Here is a 14,859-nt window from a genome sequence, read left to right as displayed (position 1 = left end):
AACCTCTCACAAAACGACAGTTTTCATCAGCATGCTGATGCTGGTTTTCACGTGGAGGAAGAATACCTTTCATTGTGAAACAGAGTTTCCAAGAAACAGATGTTGTGGATGAACAGAATTTCCAAGAAACAGATGTTGTGGATGAACAGAGTTTCCAAGAAACAGATGTTGTGGATGAACAGAATTTCCAAGAAACAGATGTTGAGTATGAACAGAATTTCCAAGAAACAGATGTTGAGGATGTTCTGTCTGGCAGGACCCCAGAGCCAGTGCTGACCTCAATGACAAGATGGACAAGATGCATGACCCCATGCCCAACATGAGCAACCCTGGAAACGGGTGAGTGTTCAGTGTGTTTCTCAGTTTGTTTCTCAGCGATACAGGAGATAGGGTTTAGAGAGGAGGCGGCAGAATGGCTCAGGTGCTGGTCTGCCAGTACAGAGTCCCCCAGGGTCTGAGATCAAAACCAGCTCTCGCCCTTTCTCCCAAGTGTGACTGGAAAATCAAACTGTGTCTTGTCGTTCAGATGAGACGATAAACTGAGGTCCTGTGTGCAGCACGCACTTTGCGCACTGAAAAAGACCCCATGGCAACGAGGGTGTTGTCCTCTGGCAGAATTCTGTAGGAGAAATACACCGGCATGTATAGGTACACACATACAGTGTGCATGCACTCAAGACCTGGCAGTGTGTGTTGGGTTATGCTGCTGTCAGGCATCTGCCTAGCAGATGTTGTGTAGTGTATAGGGATTTGTCATCTGCCTAGCAGATGTTGTGTAGTGTATAGGGATTTGTCATCTGCCTAGCAGATGTTGTGTAGTGTATAGGGATTTGTCATCTGCCTAGCAGATGTTGTGTAGTGTATAGGGATTTGTCATCTGCCTAGCAGATGTTGTGTAGTGTATAGGGATTTGTCATCTGCCTAGCAGATGTTGTGTAGTGTATAGGGATTTGTCATCTGCCTAGCAGATGTTGTGTAGTGTATAGGGATTTGTCATCTGCCTAGCAGATGTTGTGTAGTGTATAGGGATTTGTCATCTGCCTAGCAGATGTTGTGTAGTGTATAGGGATTTGTCTGAGTGCAATGGCGCCTCCTTGAGAAACTGAAACTGAAACTGAAACTCTCAGAGAGGCGTCCCTTCATTCGGACAAATCCATATACTCTGCTTGATATCAGCTAGGCAGACGCCTGACCAGCAGCATAAGCCAACATTAGTCAGGCCTTGAGTGCATGTACATTCTGTTTGTGTACCTATCAAGAGTGGGTTTCTGCACATTCTATTTGTGTACCTATCAAGAGTGGGTTTCTGCACATTCTATTTGTGTACCTATCAAGAGTGGGTTTCTGCACATTCTATCTGTGTACCTATCAAGAGTGGGTTTCTGTACATTCTATCTGTGTACCTATCAAGAGTGGGTTTCTGCACATTCTATTTGTGTACCTATCAAGAGTGGGTTTCTGTACATTCTATTTGTGTACCTATCAAGAGTGGGTTTCTGTACATTCTATTTGTGTACCTATCAAGAGTGGGTTTCTGTACATTCTATTTGTGTACCTATCAAGAGTGGGTTTCTGCACATTCTATTTGTGTACCTATCAAGACTGGGTTTCTGTACATTCTATCAGTGTACCTATCAAGACTGGGTTTCTGTACATTCTATTTGTGTACCATCAAGACTGGGTTTCTGTACATTCTATTTGTGTACCTATCAAGAGTGGGTTTCTGTACATTCTATCTGTGTACCTATCAAGAGTGGGTTTCTGTACATTCTATCTGTGTACCTATCAAGAGTGGGTTTCTGTACATTCTATCTGTGTACCTATCAAGAGTGGGTTTCTTCTACAGATTTTAGCCAGAGTTCAACCCTTCAGTTGCCATGGGTTCTTTTGCAGTGCACCAAATGTATACTGTGCATGGGACCTCAGTTTATCATCTCATCTGAATGACTAGACGTTCAGTTTGATTTTCCAGTCAATCTTGGAGGAAACTGCAGGTTCAGATATTACATCATAGTACAGCAGTTGATGTATTCCATAAAGTGTGTAGTTATTGCTGATGAGCCAACAGCATTAAAGGACTGGACGTTCAATCTGATAAAGTGTGTAGTTATTGCTGATGAGCCAACAGCATTAAAGGACTGGACGTTCAATCTGAGGGGCCAGGGTTTGAATCCTGGTCATGGGAACTGGTGGGGTGGGGGTAAGGTAAGAGATTTCTGATCTCCCAGGCCAACAGACGTGCAGACCTGCTAGTGCCTGAACCCCCTTCGTGTGCATACACATTTATACTGAGATAAAAATATACACGTTAGTCCATGTCATCATTTGGTTGATTTTGGAAACTTGAAAATAGCCAGCACCACCCAGAAAATGGAGTATGGCTGCCTACATGGTGGATAAAAACATTCCTAGTTGTAAAGTCCCACATGTAGCTGTGAGTGAATGTGGGTAATGCAGCTCATGAACGCAGTAGATAACAGCAATAGGTATATCCTGAGGAAAAGAGGAGCTTGCACATTCAAATTTCACACAGAAGTACTGCAATGAATGTATTCTTCAAAGTGTATAGTTATTGCTTTGCCTCGTGGTGCTTTGTTTCCTAATCACAGTTTTCATGAAAAAAAAAAAAAAAACTTATTGCAGATGAATTCCAAGATTAATGTGACAGCAGAACGTCCCTCAGTGTCACCTTCCCAGTTTACTTATAACAGCAAACCCTGAGTCCAAGTCTCATCCATATCCATGTTTTTCTCATTCCTTACCATGTTTCATTGGCTACTTTCCTTCATCAGTCTTCCATTCATTGCTTGATTTGCATTTGGCAGTCTTTGAGTTTATATGTTGAAATTGGTATATATATATATATATATATATATATATATATATATATATATATATATATATATATAATGGAAGTGTATGGTTGAGGTAGTTTTCATGGAAGACAGTGACAAAGAGCCAGCTGATTTGGATTTCAGCTGAAGCGACGGAAATTTTAATGCAGAATATGACTTAACTAAAGCTTAGTCTTTTTTCTGTTATGAGAACAGACTTAGAAGAAGGGGCCCTATCATGGCCTTAATATAACGTTCTGAATTTAATCTGTTTCAAACTCGTTGTGCTTTCCTGGATTCAGTTACAAGTCATCAGTGTGTGCAAATTTTGAACAAAAAGATATGAATGATTTCATTATCTGACTGTATGATAGCATAATAAGGGAGGAAGTTTTATATTTTGCCCCCAGCTAACTCGTTATGTTACTGATCAGTTTGGAAGTTTTCACTTCATAAGTTCTAACGTTTTCATTCTTTTTTTTCTTCTTTATTTTGCGCTTTTATTTCTTACCCATACAAATGGGTGGTCTGAGTGGAAGGTCAGGGGAGCTAATTGGCAGTACTGAGTTAACCTTGACCTGATTGTTGATCAGACACATAGTGCCGTGTGTTTTGTGCCCACAGGCATGGCACCAGGTGCGCTGGAGAGATCGCTGCCGCTGCCAACAATGAAGTTTGCGGTGTGGGTGTGGCTTACAATGCAAAGATAGGAGGTACGTACGTGAAGTTTTGTGGGTGTGGCTTACAATGCAAAGATAGGAGGTACGTACGTGAAGATTGCGGTGTGGGTGTGGCTTACAATGCAAAGATAGGAGGTACGTACGTGAAGATTGCGGTGTGGGTGTGGCTTACAATGCAAAGATAGGAGGTACGTACGTGAAGTTTTGTGGGTGTGGCTTACAATGCAAAGATAGGAGGTACGTACGTGAAGATTGCGGTGTGGGTGTGGCTTACAATGCAAAGATAGGAGGTACGTACGTGAAGTTTGCGGTGTGGGTGTGGCTTACAATGCAAAGATAGGAGGTACGTACGTGAAGTTTGTGGTGTGGGTGTGGCTTACAATGCAAAGATAGGAGGTACGTACGTGAAGTTTGCGGTGTGGGTGTGGCTTACAATGCAAAGATAGGAGGTACGTACGTGAAGTTTTGTGGGTGTGGCTTACAATGCAAAGATAGGAGTACGTATGTGAAGTTTGCGGTGTGGGTGTGGCTTACAATGCAAAGATAGGAGGTACGTACGTGAAGATTGCGGTGTGGGTGTGGCTTACAATGCAAAGATAGGAGGTACGTACGTGAAGATTGCGGTGTGGGTGTGGCTTACAATGCAGTCGGTGTTGGGATGGTTCTGAAAGGCCAACTAGCCCCCAAGGCTGCAGCACTAAGAGCCAGTGCAGTGTTGCCTCCTAGTTTGAGAGTCATAGTCCTTCACAAAAGACTAAGCTGTAAATGACTTCCCATTGATTGGAGAAACCATTGACAATACAGCTCTCACTTTGCTGTTGGCCCAACTGTAAACTTATGTCAATCTGTGATGTAAGCTTAGTGTTGGGCCTAGTGATAGCAATAATGAGTAACAGTAACAATTCTCCCAACAACAGGAATCCGAATCCTGGATGGGAGTGTGACGGACGCCCTGGAGGGAGAAGCCCTGGCCTTCAACAGAGACTATGTGGATATCTACAGTGCCAGCTGGGGGCCCAACGACGACGGCGTCACCATGGAGGGGCCCCACTTCTTCGCCAAACAGTCGCTGAAGGAGGGAGTGCTGAAGGTCAGGAATCGACAGGAGGAGGAGGAGGAATTCTTTTGAATACTTTGTACCCACAGTTCATAGAGAGGTGCCATGATGTTCAGACAAATCCATATACGCTACACCACATCTGCTAGGCAGATGCCTGACCAGCAGCATAACCCATCGTGCTTAGTCAGGCCTTAAGTGCATGCATATATATATATATGTATTTGTGTACCTATCAGAATGGATTTCTTCTACAGAATTTTGCCAGAGGACAACACACTTGTTGCCATTTGTATTTGTATTTGTATTTCTTTTTATCACAACAGATTTCTCTGTGTGAAATTCGGGCTGCTCTCCCCAGGGAGAGCGCGTCGCTATACTACAGCGCCACCCATTTTTTGGTATTTTTTCCTGCGTGCAGTTTTATTTGTTTTTTTTCCTATTGAAGTGGATTTTTCTACGGAATTTTGCCAGGAACAACCCTTTTGTTGCCGTGGGTTCTTTTACATGCGCTAAGTGCATGCTGCACACAGGACCTCAGTTTATCGTCTCATCCAAATGACAGGATGCTCAGTTGGACAGTCCAGTCAAACTTGGGAGAAAGGGCAAGAGCGGGATTTGAACCCACACGTACACCCTCAGGGACTGTACTGACAGACCAGTGTATGGAGCATTCAGCCACCTCCCTCCCTCTGCACAACAGCTGATAGCTACATGAACACTGTACTACTGCTACTGCTACTGCTACAAATGATGATGATAATGATAGTAAAACAGCAGCAATTGTGATGATGATAGTGATGGTGAGTATAATGATGATGATAATTATGTTGATGATGATACGATTATAATGATGATGGTCATCATTGTTGTCATCATTATGATCATTATTACCATCACTTATAACATCATCATCATTATCCTCATTATCATGACTATCTTTACTATCATCATCATCACCATCATCATCATCATCATCATCATCACCACACTATTTTCCCAGGGGCGGGGAGGCTTGTGCAGCATTCATTATCCTCATTATCATGACTGTCTTTACTATCATCATCATCATCATCATCATCACCACACCATGTTCCCAGGGGCGGGGAGGTCTGGGCAGCATCTTTGTGTGGGCGACGGGCAACGGGGGGATGAACGGGGACGACTGCAACGCGGACGGCTACACCTCCAGCCTGGAGACCCTGTCGGTGGGCTCCATCACTGACCGGGGCCGCCAGCCCTTCTACATGGAGAACTGCACCTCCACACTGGCCGTCGTGCCCACGGGGGGTGAGGAGTACCGCGGCCAGGAGCAGGACCAGGGCCAGATCAAGCTGAAAGTGGTGGGTGTGTGTGTGTGTGTGTGTGTACATTAGTGTTGTCAGTTGTTGGTGGGGGTGGTGGTCATTGGTGGTGGTGGTAGTGGTAGTGGTCATTAGTGGTGGTGGTGGTGAGTTCCTCAGCCAGGAGCAGGATCTGGGTCAGATCAAGCTGAAAGTGGTGTGTGTGTGTGTGTGTGTGTGTGTGTCAGTGTTGTCCGCTGTGGTGGTGATGGTCATTGGTGGTGGTGGGAGTGTTGTTGTTTTTTTTAATCTCGTTTTTTTTCCCTTGTGATTCCTTTACTGGATACATTGTGTGTCACAAGTGAGTCTTGAAGGTCGTGCCTCTCTTATCTTTATTGTGTGAGTACAAAGCAACATGAGCCTGGAAACGAAAATCCTTTCGCAACTTTATTATGTGTAGAATGCAGCAACATTAACTATGTGTGACAAAAGAAGATAATTATATTTTCATATAAGTATATTTTTTGTAATTACCTACTATCGGAAATTGGAAGAATTTGTACCCCTTGTATGGGATGTCACAGGCGATTAGTGTTGGTGACCTGGGGGTCACAGGTGATTAGTGTTGGTGACCTGGGGGTCACAGGTGATTAGTGTTGGTGACCTGGGGGTCACAGGTGATTAGTGTTGGTGACCTGGGGGTCACAGGTGATTAGTGTTGGTGACCTGGGGGTCACAGGTGATTAGTGTTGGTGATCTGTTGATCACAGGTGATTAGTGTTGGTGACCTGTTGATCACAGGTGATTAGTGTTGGTGACCTGGGGGTCACAGGTGATTAGTGTTGGTGACCTGGGGGTCACAGGTGATTAGTGTTGGTGATCTGTTGATCACAGGTGATTAGTGTTGGTGACCTGTTGATCACAGGTGATTAGTGTTGGTGACCTGGGGGTCACAGGTGATTAGTGTTGGTGACCTGGGGGTCACAGGTGATTAGTGTTGGTGACCTGGGGGTCACAGGTGATTAGTGTTGGTGACCTGGGGGTCACAGGTGATTAGTGTTGGTGACCTGTGGGGTCACAGGTGATTAGTGTTGGTGACCTGTGGGGCCACAGGTGATTAGTGTTGGTGACCTGGGGGTCACAGGTGATTAGTGTTGGTGACCTGGGGTCACAGGTAATTAGTGATGGTGACCTGAGGGTCACAGGTGATTAGTGTTGGTGACCTGGGGGTCACAGGTGATTAGTGTTGGTGACCTGAGGGTCACAGGTAATTAGTGTTGGTGACCTGGGGGTAAGAAGCCTAAAACCTTTTTTTTTTCTTTAACCTCTACTCATCAAAGCAGCAGTCAAGGATTGATCAGAACAAAAAAGAAAAAGATGTTTGAGTGACTGCATGCCGTGCAGGTGACGACGGATGCTGGGGGAGGATGTATCGAGAACTTCCAGGGGACCTCTAGTGCTGCTCCTCTGGCTGCCGGCTGCATCGCCAATGTCTTACAAGCCAAGTGAGTGACAGCATAGTGTAGATACGTATGTGTGCGTGTGTGTGTGTGTTATTGATGTTCGTTTGAAAGTGCAATGAATATTCAGAAAATGAATCAATATATACACATGCATATACAATACAAGCATATTAAAGTAAGTTTTCTGTCATTGGGAGCATAATTTGTATGTTGATAATGATGACTGAAGTAATGTAATCAGCATCCACAAGTATGATAAATGTGCAAAGTCAGTGTACAGTATTGAAAGTCGAACGCTTCAACCACTCGGCTATTGTGCCTGTCAGTATCCATATAATAATGATAACAACAATGTTGCCTGTAGCCCCAGTTTGACGTGGAGAGTATCAGTATCCATATGATAATGATAATAACAATGCTGCCCGCAGTCCCACTTTTACTTGGCGGGTATAAGTATCCATATGATAAGTATCTATATGATAATGATAATAATAATAAGAACAACGTTGCCCACAGTCCCAGTTTTACGTTGCGGGTATAAGTATCCATATGATAATGATAATAATAATAAGAACAATGCTGCCTGCAATCCCAGTTTTACATGGTGGGTATAAGTATCCATATGATAATGATAATAATATCAACAACGTTGCCTGCAGCCCCAGTTTGATGTGGAGGGTATAAGTATTCATATAATAATAATGATAATAACAACCACCACCTTGCCTGCAGCCCCAGTTTGATGTGGAGGGTATAAGTATTCATATAATAATAATGATAATAACAGCAACCACCTTGCCTGCAGCCCCAGTTTGATGTGGAGGGTATAAGTAATCATATAATAATAATGATAATAACAACCACCACCTTGCCTGCAGCCCCAGTTTGATGTGGAGGGTATAAGTATTCATATAATAATAATGATAATAACAGCAACCACCTTGCCTGCAGCCCCAGTTTGATGTGGAGGGTATAAGTATTCATATAATAATAATGATAATAACAGCAACCACCTTGCCTGCAGCCCAAGGTTGACGGTGGGTATTGGTATCCATATGCTAATGATAATGATAATAATAATAATGATAACAACAACATCCACCTTGCCCGCTGCCCCAGGTTGACGTGGCAAGTATAAGTATCCATATAATAATGATAATAACAACCACCTTGACAACAGCCCCATGTTGACAGCGGGTATAGGTATCCATATAATAATAATAATAATAATAACAATGTTGCCTGCAGCCCCAGGTTGACATGGCAGGTATAGGTATCCATATAATGATAATGATAATAATAATAATAATAACCACCACCACGTTGCCTACAGCCCCAGGTTGACGTGGCAGGTATAACTATCCATATAATGATAGTAATAATAATAATCACCACCACCACGTTGCCTACAGCCCCAGGTTGACGTGGCAGGTATAACTATCCATATAATGATAGTAATAATAATAATAACCACCACCACGTTGCCTACAGCCCCAGGTTGACGTGGCAGGTATAACTATCCATATAATGATAGTAATAATAATAATAACCACCACCACGTTGCCTACAGCCCCAGGTTGACGTGGCAGGTATAACTATCCATATAATGACAGTAATAATAATAATAATAATAACCACCACCACGTTGCCTACAGCCCCAGGTTGACTTGGCGGGACGTGCAGCACGTGGTGATTCAGGGGACCAGGGTGCCCAGCGTGGACGGGAGCTGGACCATCAACGGGGGGGGTCACCACGTCAGCCACAAGTTCGGCTTCGGCCTGATGGACTGCGGCAAGATGGTGGAGGCTGCCCAGAACTGGCGCAATGTCCCCGAGCAGCACACGTGCCGGTACAAGGGCCGCGGGGGCCCCATGTGAGTGGAAATATCTTAGGTGGTTTGTTTTGTTGGTTTTTTTTGTTTTTTTTATGCCATGGGCGCTTTATTTGGTTGGAAATATCGATGGTGTTTTGTTTTTTTAATGCTACGGGGGCCTATGTCAGTGGAAATATCATAGGTTTTTTTTTTTAATGCCATTAGGGCCTATGTCAGCGGAAATATCTTGGGTTGTTTTGTTTTTTTATATACCATGGGGGTGTATTGTGAGTGAAAATATCCTGGGGTTTTGAGTGCTGTTGGAGCCTGACCTGAATGGAAATATCTCTGGTCCTTTTTATGCCTTGGGAGCCTATTGTGAGTGGAAATATCTTGGGTTGTTGTATGTTGTGAGAGGCCTATGTTGTAGGGGCTGGATATGAGTAGAAAAATCTTTGGGTTTTTAATGCAGTTTGGCCTGATGTGAGTGGAAATATCTGTAGGTTTTTTTTTTATTCCACGGGGGCCTAGTGTAAGTGGAAATATATTTTTAATGTAGTAGGGGTCTAATGTGAGTGGAAATATATTTTTAATGTAGTAGGGGTCTAATGTGAGTGGAAATACCTTCTTTTTTGTTTCCTTATGTCGTGGGAGCCTGATGTGAAAGGAAATTTCTTTTTTTTCTTTTCTTGTCGTGGGAGCCTGATGTGAAAGGAAATTTCTTTTTTTTCTTTTCTTGTCATGGGAGCCTGATGTGAAAGGAAATTTCTTTCTTTCTCTTCTTGTCGTGGGAGCCTGATGTGAAAGGAAATTTCACTCTTACTGGGATAAGTAACGTGTGATTTGTTTGACTGTCCAAGATGCTGTAGTCTTTGGTTTTTGCTGCCCCCATCATCTGCACTGTTTGAGCATAACTTACACACAGCAACACCATTGATCTGCTGCACTGTTTGAGCATAACGTACACACAGCAACACCAGGGTTGATCTGCTGCAGTGTTTGAGCATAACTTACACACAGCAACACCATTGATCTTCTGCACTGTTTGAGCATAACGTACACACAGCAACACCATTGATCTTCTGCACTGTTTGAGCATAACGTACACACAGCAAACCAGGGTTGATCATCTGCACTGTTTGAGCATAACGTACACACAGCAAACCAGGGTTGATCTGCTGCAGTGTTTGAGCATAACTTACACACAGCAAACCAGGGTTGATCTGCTGCACTGTTTGAGCATAACTTACACACAGCAAACCAGGGTTGATCTGCTGCACTGTTTGAGCATAACTTACACACAGCAAACCAGGGTTGATCATCTGCACTGTTTGAGCATAACGTACACACAGCAAACCAGGGTTGATCTGCTGCACTGTTTGAGCATAACGTACACACAGCAAACCAGGGTTGATCTGCTGCAGTGTTTGAGCATAACGTACACACAGCAAACCAGGGTTGATCTGCTGCACTGTTTGAGCATAACGTACACACAGCAAACCAGGGTTGATCTGCTGCAGTGTTTGAGCATAACGTACACACAGCAAACCAGGGTTGATCTGCTGCACTGTTTGAGCATAACGTACACACAGCAAAAAACAACAACCAGGGTTGATCATCTGCAGTGTCAATGACAGCAGTCCAGCAGGAACTATCGATGTTCGGTCACCCCAGAGGACAGACAGCAAGACGCTACCGTTTGTTAATGAAGGCATCATGGATTTGAATTGAGTGATAAAAAAACTAGGGAGAGCTGGACAGTACAAGGTCTTCAGAGAAGAAGCCCCCCTCAGTCAAGTGTTTCGGCTCTTACCTCCTCACACCCTAAGAGGGCCGGGCCTAGTTATATAGAGATTTCAGTAATTAAAGAAAAACAATTAGTTCACATTATATCTTGATCATTATACATTGTCCTGTTTTGTGCTTTATCTTCTACCAATGTTGTTTGAAAAGGAGGAGAGTGTAGAAAAAATGTTGCACTACCATGAAAATGTTAAGAGTGCTTAGTCCTGTTAGTTTGCTCTGTTATTTCCAGTGTGGCACAGTAGACTCAAACACAGATCCCCCCAACACCCCCCCCCCCTTCCCCCAACTCCACACCTCCTGGCCAACACACCCTAGACTGTTGCTGAAACTTGGCCTTGTTTTATCCATCTGTTGCAGCAAGCTTGGATTTGGAGGTACGGTCACCGATAAGTTATCTGTTGATGCTTGCAAGGGAGACCCCTTGAGGTGGATCCAGAGGCTGGAGCACGTGCAGGTGCACCTCAAGATGAACACGCAACGCCGTGGAGACGTCAGTGTGATCCTGACCTCCCCTGCAGGCACACGCTCTGAACTGCTGTCACAACGACCGCTTGATCAGTACACAGGGGAGTGGGAGTTCACTTTCATGACGGTGCATGCATGGGATGAGAATCCAGAAGGGACGTGGCAGTTGGAGATTCACGACAAACCCAAGGAGGAGTCGCAGTTTATGAAGGACGAGTTTTCAGAGCTGGCTGCTATTCTGGACAAGGCCAGTGAAGACAGCAGCGGCTACTTGCACAGCTGGGATCTGATCCTGTACGGCACGGCCGGGCAGCGATACGGCCGAGATTTCTCGTCCAAGCAGAGCATGGAGAAAGCATACCACCCATCCGAGGAGCGCTTGCAGAGGATCAAGAGGAATGAAACTGAGAGCGCTCGCAACGTCCACGTCAAACAAACAGGCCCGTTCAAACGACGGAACAAACTCAACCGAGTCAGCTCTCAGATCTCTACTGACACGGCCATTGACAAACTGGCAGCACGACTGAGCAGGCTGATGAAACAAGAACAAGGAGAGAATCACGTCAAGCGATTCTTGAAGGGGAAATACTCTGTTCCTGCTTTGAGGAAAGGAATGAAGCCAGTCGTTGGTGAAGAAGAAGAACCAGCACCGAGTTATCACCGCAGGGAAGAAGAAGAGATAGAGAGTCATCACTCTGATGCTCTTCGTCAGCCAGCCCTGGTCATGATTTTACAAAGATTGGAACGTCTTCTTCAGAAAGACGGAGAGTGAAAATGTTACCCGTCTTCAGAGATAACAGAAACTTTTTTTTTTCATTTAAGAACAGCCTAAATTGAATAAAAAGGGCTTAGGAATCTTGAAAAAATCAGTTATTGTCAACATTCAAAAGTTTAACATTCATAATTTATTTGCTTTTTTGTTTGTTTGTTTGTTGTTATCATGCTTGAAGACTTGCAAGATGCAAGACACACACACAGACATACACAAGCATGAAGGCACATGTGCACACACATGCATGTGCTCATGCACACATACACAGATGTGGTACTAGCAGGCCACAAACATAATTGAAACAGGTAATACAGGAATTTTGGAATCTCATAAAAAATATCCAAACAGCATCAGCGAGTCTGGTAAGATGCTCAAGTGTATTATATTGTAATTATGTTCATAGATGAACTGTCATAATCATTTACCTACACAAAGCTAAGTTCTTGAAAATTCAGTTAAGGTTAATGGAAGCAAAACACTTAATTTTTTGTTCAAGAGTATTTTTGGCTTTTTGTTGTTAGTTGATTTCTATGTTTGTTTTTTTAACTTGGCTTTCTCAGCATTTTGTTCAACACTGACTTTTCTCAGCATTTTTGTTCAACACTGACTTTTCTCAGCATTTTGTTCAATAATGAATACTAAGACATTTTTTTTTTTTTTTATTAACAATTTTGTTAATTCTGTTGCTATTGTAGCTTTAACTGATTTATTTGCAATGTTGTTCACATTTGCACAGTCCAATGTAGCATGTTTTTGTTCAGCATTAAAAAAGAAGCAGAAAAATCATGTACACAGTATAACTGTGAAATTGAATAATCCTATTATATATCTTCAATATTAAATTTGTCTTGATCTTCAACTGCTATTCACTGATGTGAGCAAGGGCTTGTTATGCATGTATGTTACAATTGATAGAGAAATTCATGCATAATTCAGATATTTCTGAGATGAAAACATTGTTATTATGTGATTTAAAAAAGTAAAATACAACCCATACCTACACTCTGAAGCAAAGCCTTGTAACATAGTTCATGCATATGATCAGGTATAAATATTTGTTCACTACTATTATAGATATTAACAGTTGATGTAATTCTTTTCAGTTTGAAATCTATACACTTTGAGTTAACCATGTCAGTTTTCAGTTATACATGTATATGGGATATGACTTGACTTGATCAGAATGAGGTAGGCCATAAACTGAGTCTTCAAAATTGCATTTTATGATACCTCTTCCTATTTATCGCCTTGAAAAATACATTATCTTCATAAATGTTTTTTCACAAACTTGCTCTGAGTTTGTACAGGCATGTCAAAGTTGTTTTTTTTAAAATATTTGAGCAAGTTTAGCTCTTTTCAGTATTGTTCATCAAACTAGATTGTGGTCTTTTGGTTATGATCTGTTGAAAAAAATTCAGTGTATTGTCTATCAAAATGTATGATGCTTCATTTGGTAGGGGATCCATCTACCTATGATCATGAATTAAGATAAGAAGTCATATGTATATATTTTTTGTGCTGATCTAAACCAAAATGATTTTAGTGTTTCAGTTTGTTTATACTCATTTGTGAGATTGTTGGTTTAATTGTTGGCAGTTTTTAGCCAGCGCCATGTAAAAACCTGGAGATGGCTTATTTTGTGATAGGCCTACATATGCACACCAAACAACAGATCTAGTAGACATACACACAATTAGGGAACACCATCTTGACACAGATCATCTTTGTGATGGCTTGTATTTACATGTTCACATTGTGCATGGATCCACACACAAAAAAAACTGTCATTCTGAATCCGGTCTAATGAGTCTTTCATAATTTTGTTGACGAAATTAATCACTATGAAGAATATTGTATCTAAAAAAAAATCCTGTATCAACTGTAGATACTCTTTTTCTGTCTGCCTGCCATTCTGATTCAAGAAATGAATAATTATGTGAAAGAGAAGATTCATTTGCAGGTGTTGTGGGAATGTTTTTTTCTTTCTGTCTGCCTGACTGTCTCTTGTTCTCTGAACCATAGAATCAGTTAAATGAAATCCAATTGGGAGTTTCCTACGCAAAATGCATTTAAAAAATAATAATCTTTCTGTGATACTCGAATAAACATTGTTTTCTGAATTTATCTTCTTGTGCGCAAGTGAATAAATGTCTTCTTTCACTCCCCCTCTGTCTTGAGCTGTAGTTCACTCTCCCTCTGTCTTGAGCTGTAGTTCACTCTCCCTCTGTCTTGAGCTGTAGTTCACTCTCTCTTGAGCTGTAGTTCACTCTCCCTCTGTCTTGAGCTGTAGTTCACTCTCCCTCTGTCTTGAGCTGTAGTTCACTCTCCCTCTGTCTTGAGCTGTAGTTCACTCTCTCTTGAGCTGTAGTTCACTCTCCCTCTGTCTTGAGCTGTAGTTCACTCTCTTGAGCTGTAGTTCACTCTCCCTCTCTCTTGAGCTGTAGTTCACTCTGTCTTGAGCTGTAGTTCACTCTCCCTCTGTCTTGAGCTGTAGTTCACTCTCTCTTGAGCTGTAGTTCACTCTCCCTCTGTCTTGAGCTGTAGTTCACTCTCCCTCTGTCTTGAGCTGTAGTTCACTCTCCCTGTCTTGAGCTGTAGTTCACTCTGTCTTGAGCTGTAGTTCACTCTGTCTTGAGCTGTAGTTCACTCTCCCTCTCTTCCACCCCTCTCTGTCCCTTGTCCCTT

At 42.7% G+C, this 14,859-nt stretch overlaps 1 protein-coding gene across 1 annotated transcript in view; it reads left to right on the top strand.

Annotated features, from left to right (window-relative positions):
* Nucleotides 1-14,294, top strand: part of LOC143282644 (proprotein convertase subtilisin/kexin type 4-like) — a 39,273-nt gene extending 24,979 nt beyond the window's left edge. Inside the window, exons 6-12 of the mRNA XM_076588292.1 lie at nucleotides 257-339; nucleotides 3,459-3,547; nucleotides 4,432-4,604; nucleotides 5,672-5,914; nucleotides 7,259-7,359; nucleotides 8,973-9,191; nucleotides 11,295-14,294. Of these exons, the coding sequence (XP_076444407.1) occupies nucleotides 257-339; nucleotides 3,459-3,547; nucleotides 4,432-4,604; nucleotides 5,672-5,914; nucleotides 7,259-7,359; nucleotides 8,973-9,191; nucleotides 11,295-12,174 (1,788 nt within the window). The 3' untranslated portion in view covers nucleotides 12,175-14,294. The remainder of the gene's footprint in view (nucleotides 1-256; nucleotides 340-3,458; nucleotides 3,548-4,431; nucleotides 4,605-5,671; nucleotides 5,915-7,258; nucleotides 7,360-8,972; nucleotides 9,192-11,294) is intronic.
* The last annotated feature ends 565 nt before the right edge of the window (nucleotides 14,295-14,859 follow it).

This window comes from Babylonia areolata, chromosome 6 (assembly GCF_041734735.1).
Source record: "Babylonia areolata isolate BAREFJ2019XMU chromosome 6, ASM4173473v1, whole genome shotgun sequence".
NCBI classification, from domain to species: Eukaryota; Metazoa; Mollusca; class Gastropoda; order Neogastropoda; family Buccinidae; genus Babylonia; species Babylonia areolata.
The sequence above is the reverse complement of the archived record's forward strand: the minus strand, read 5'-3'. Positions and strand labels throughout refer to the sequence as shown.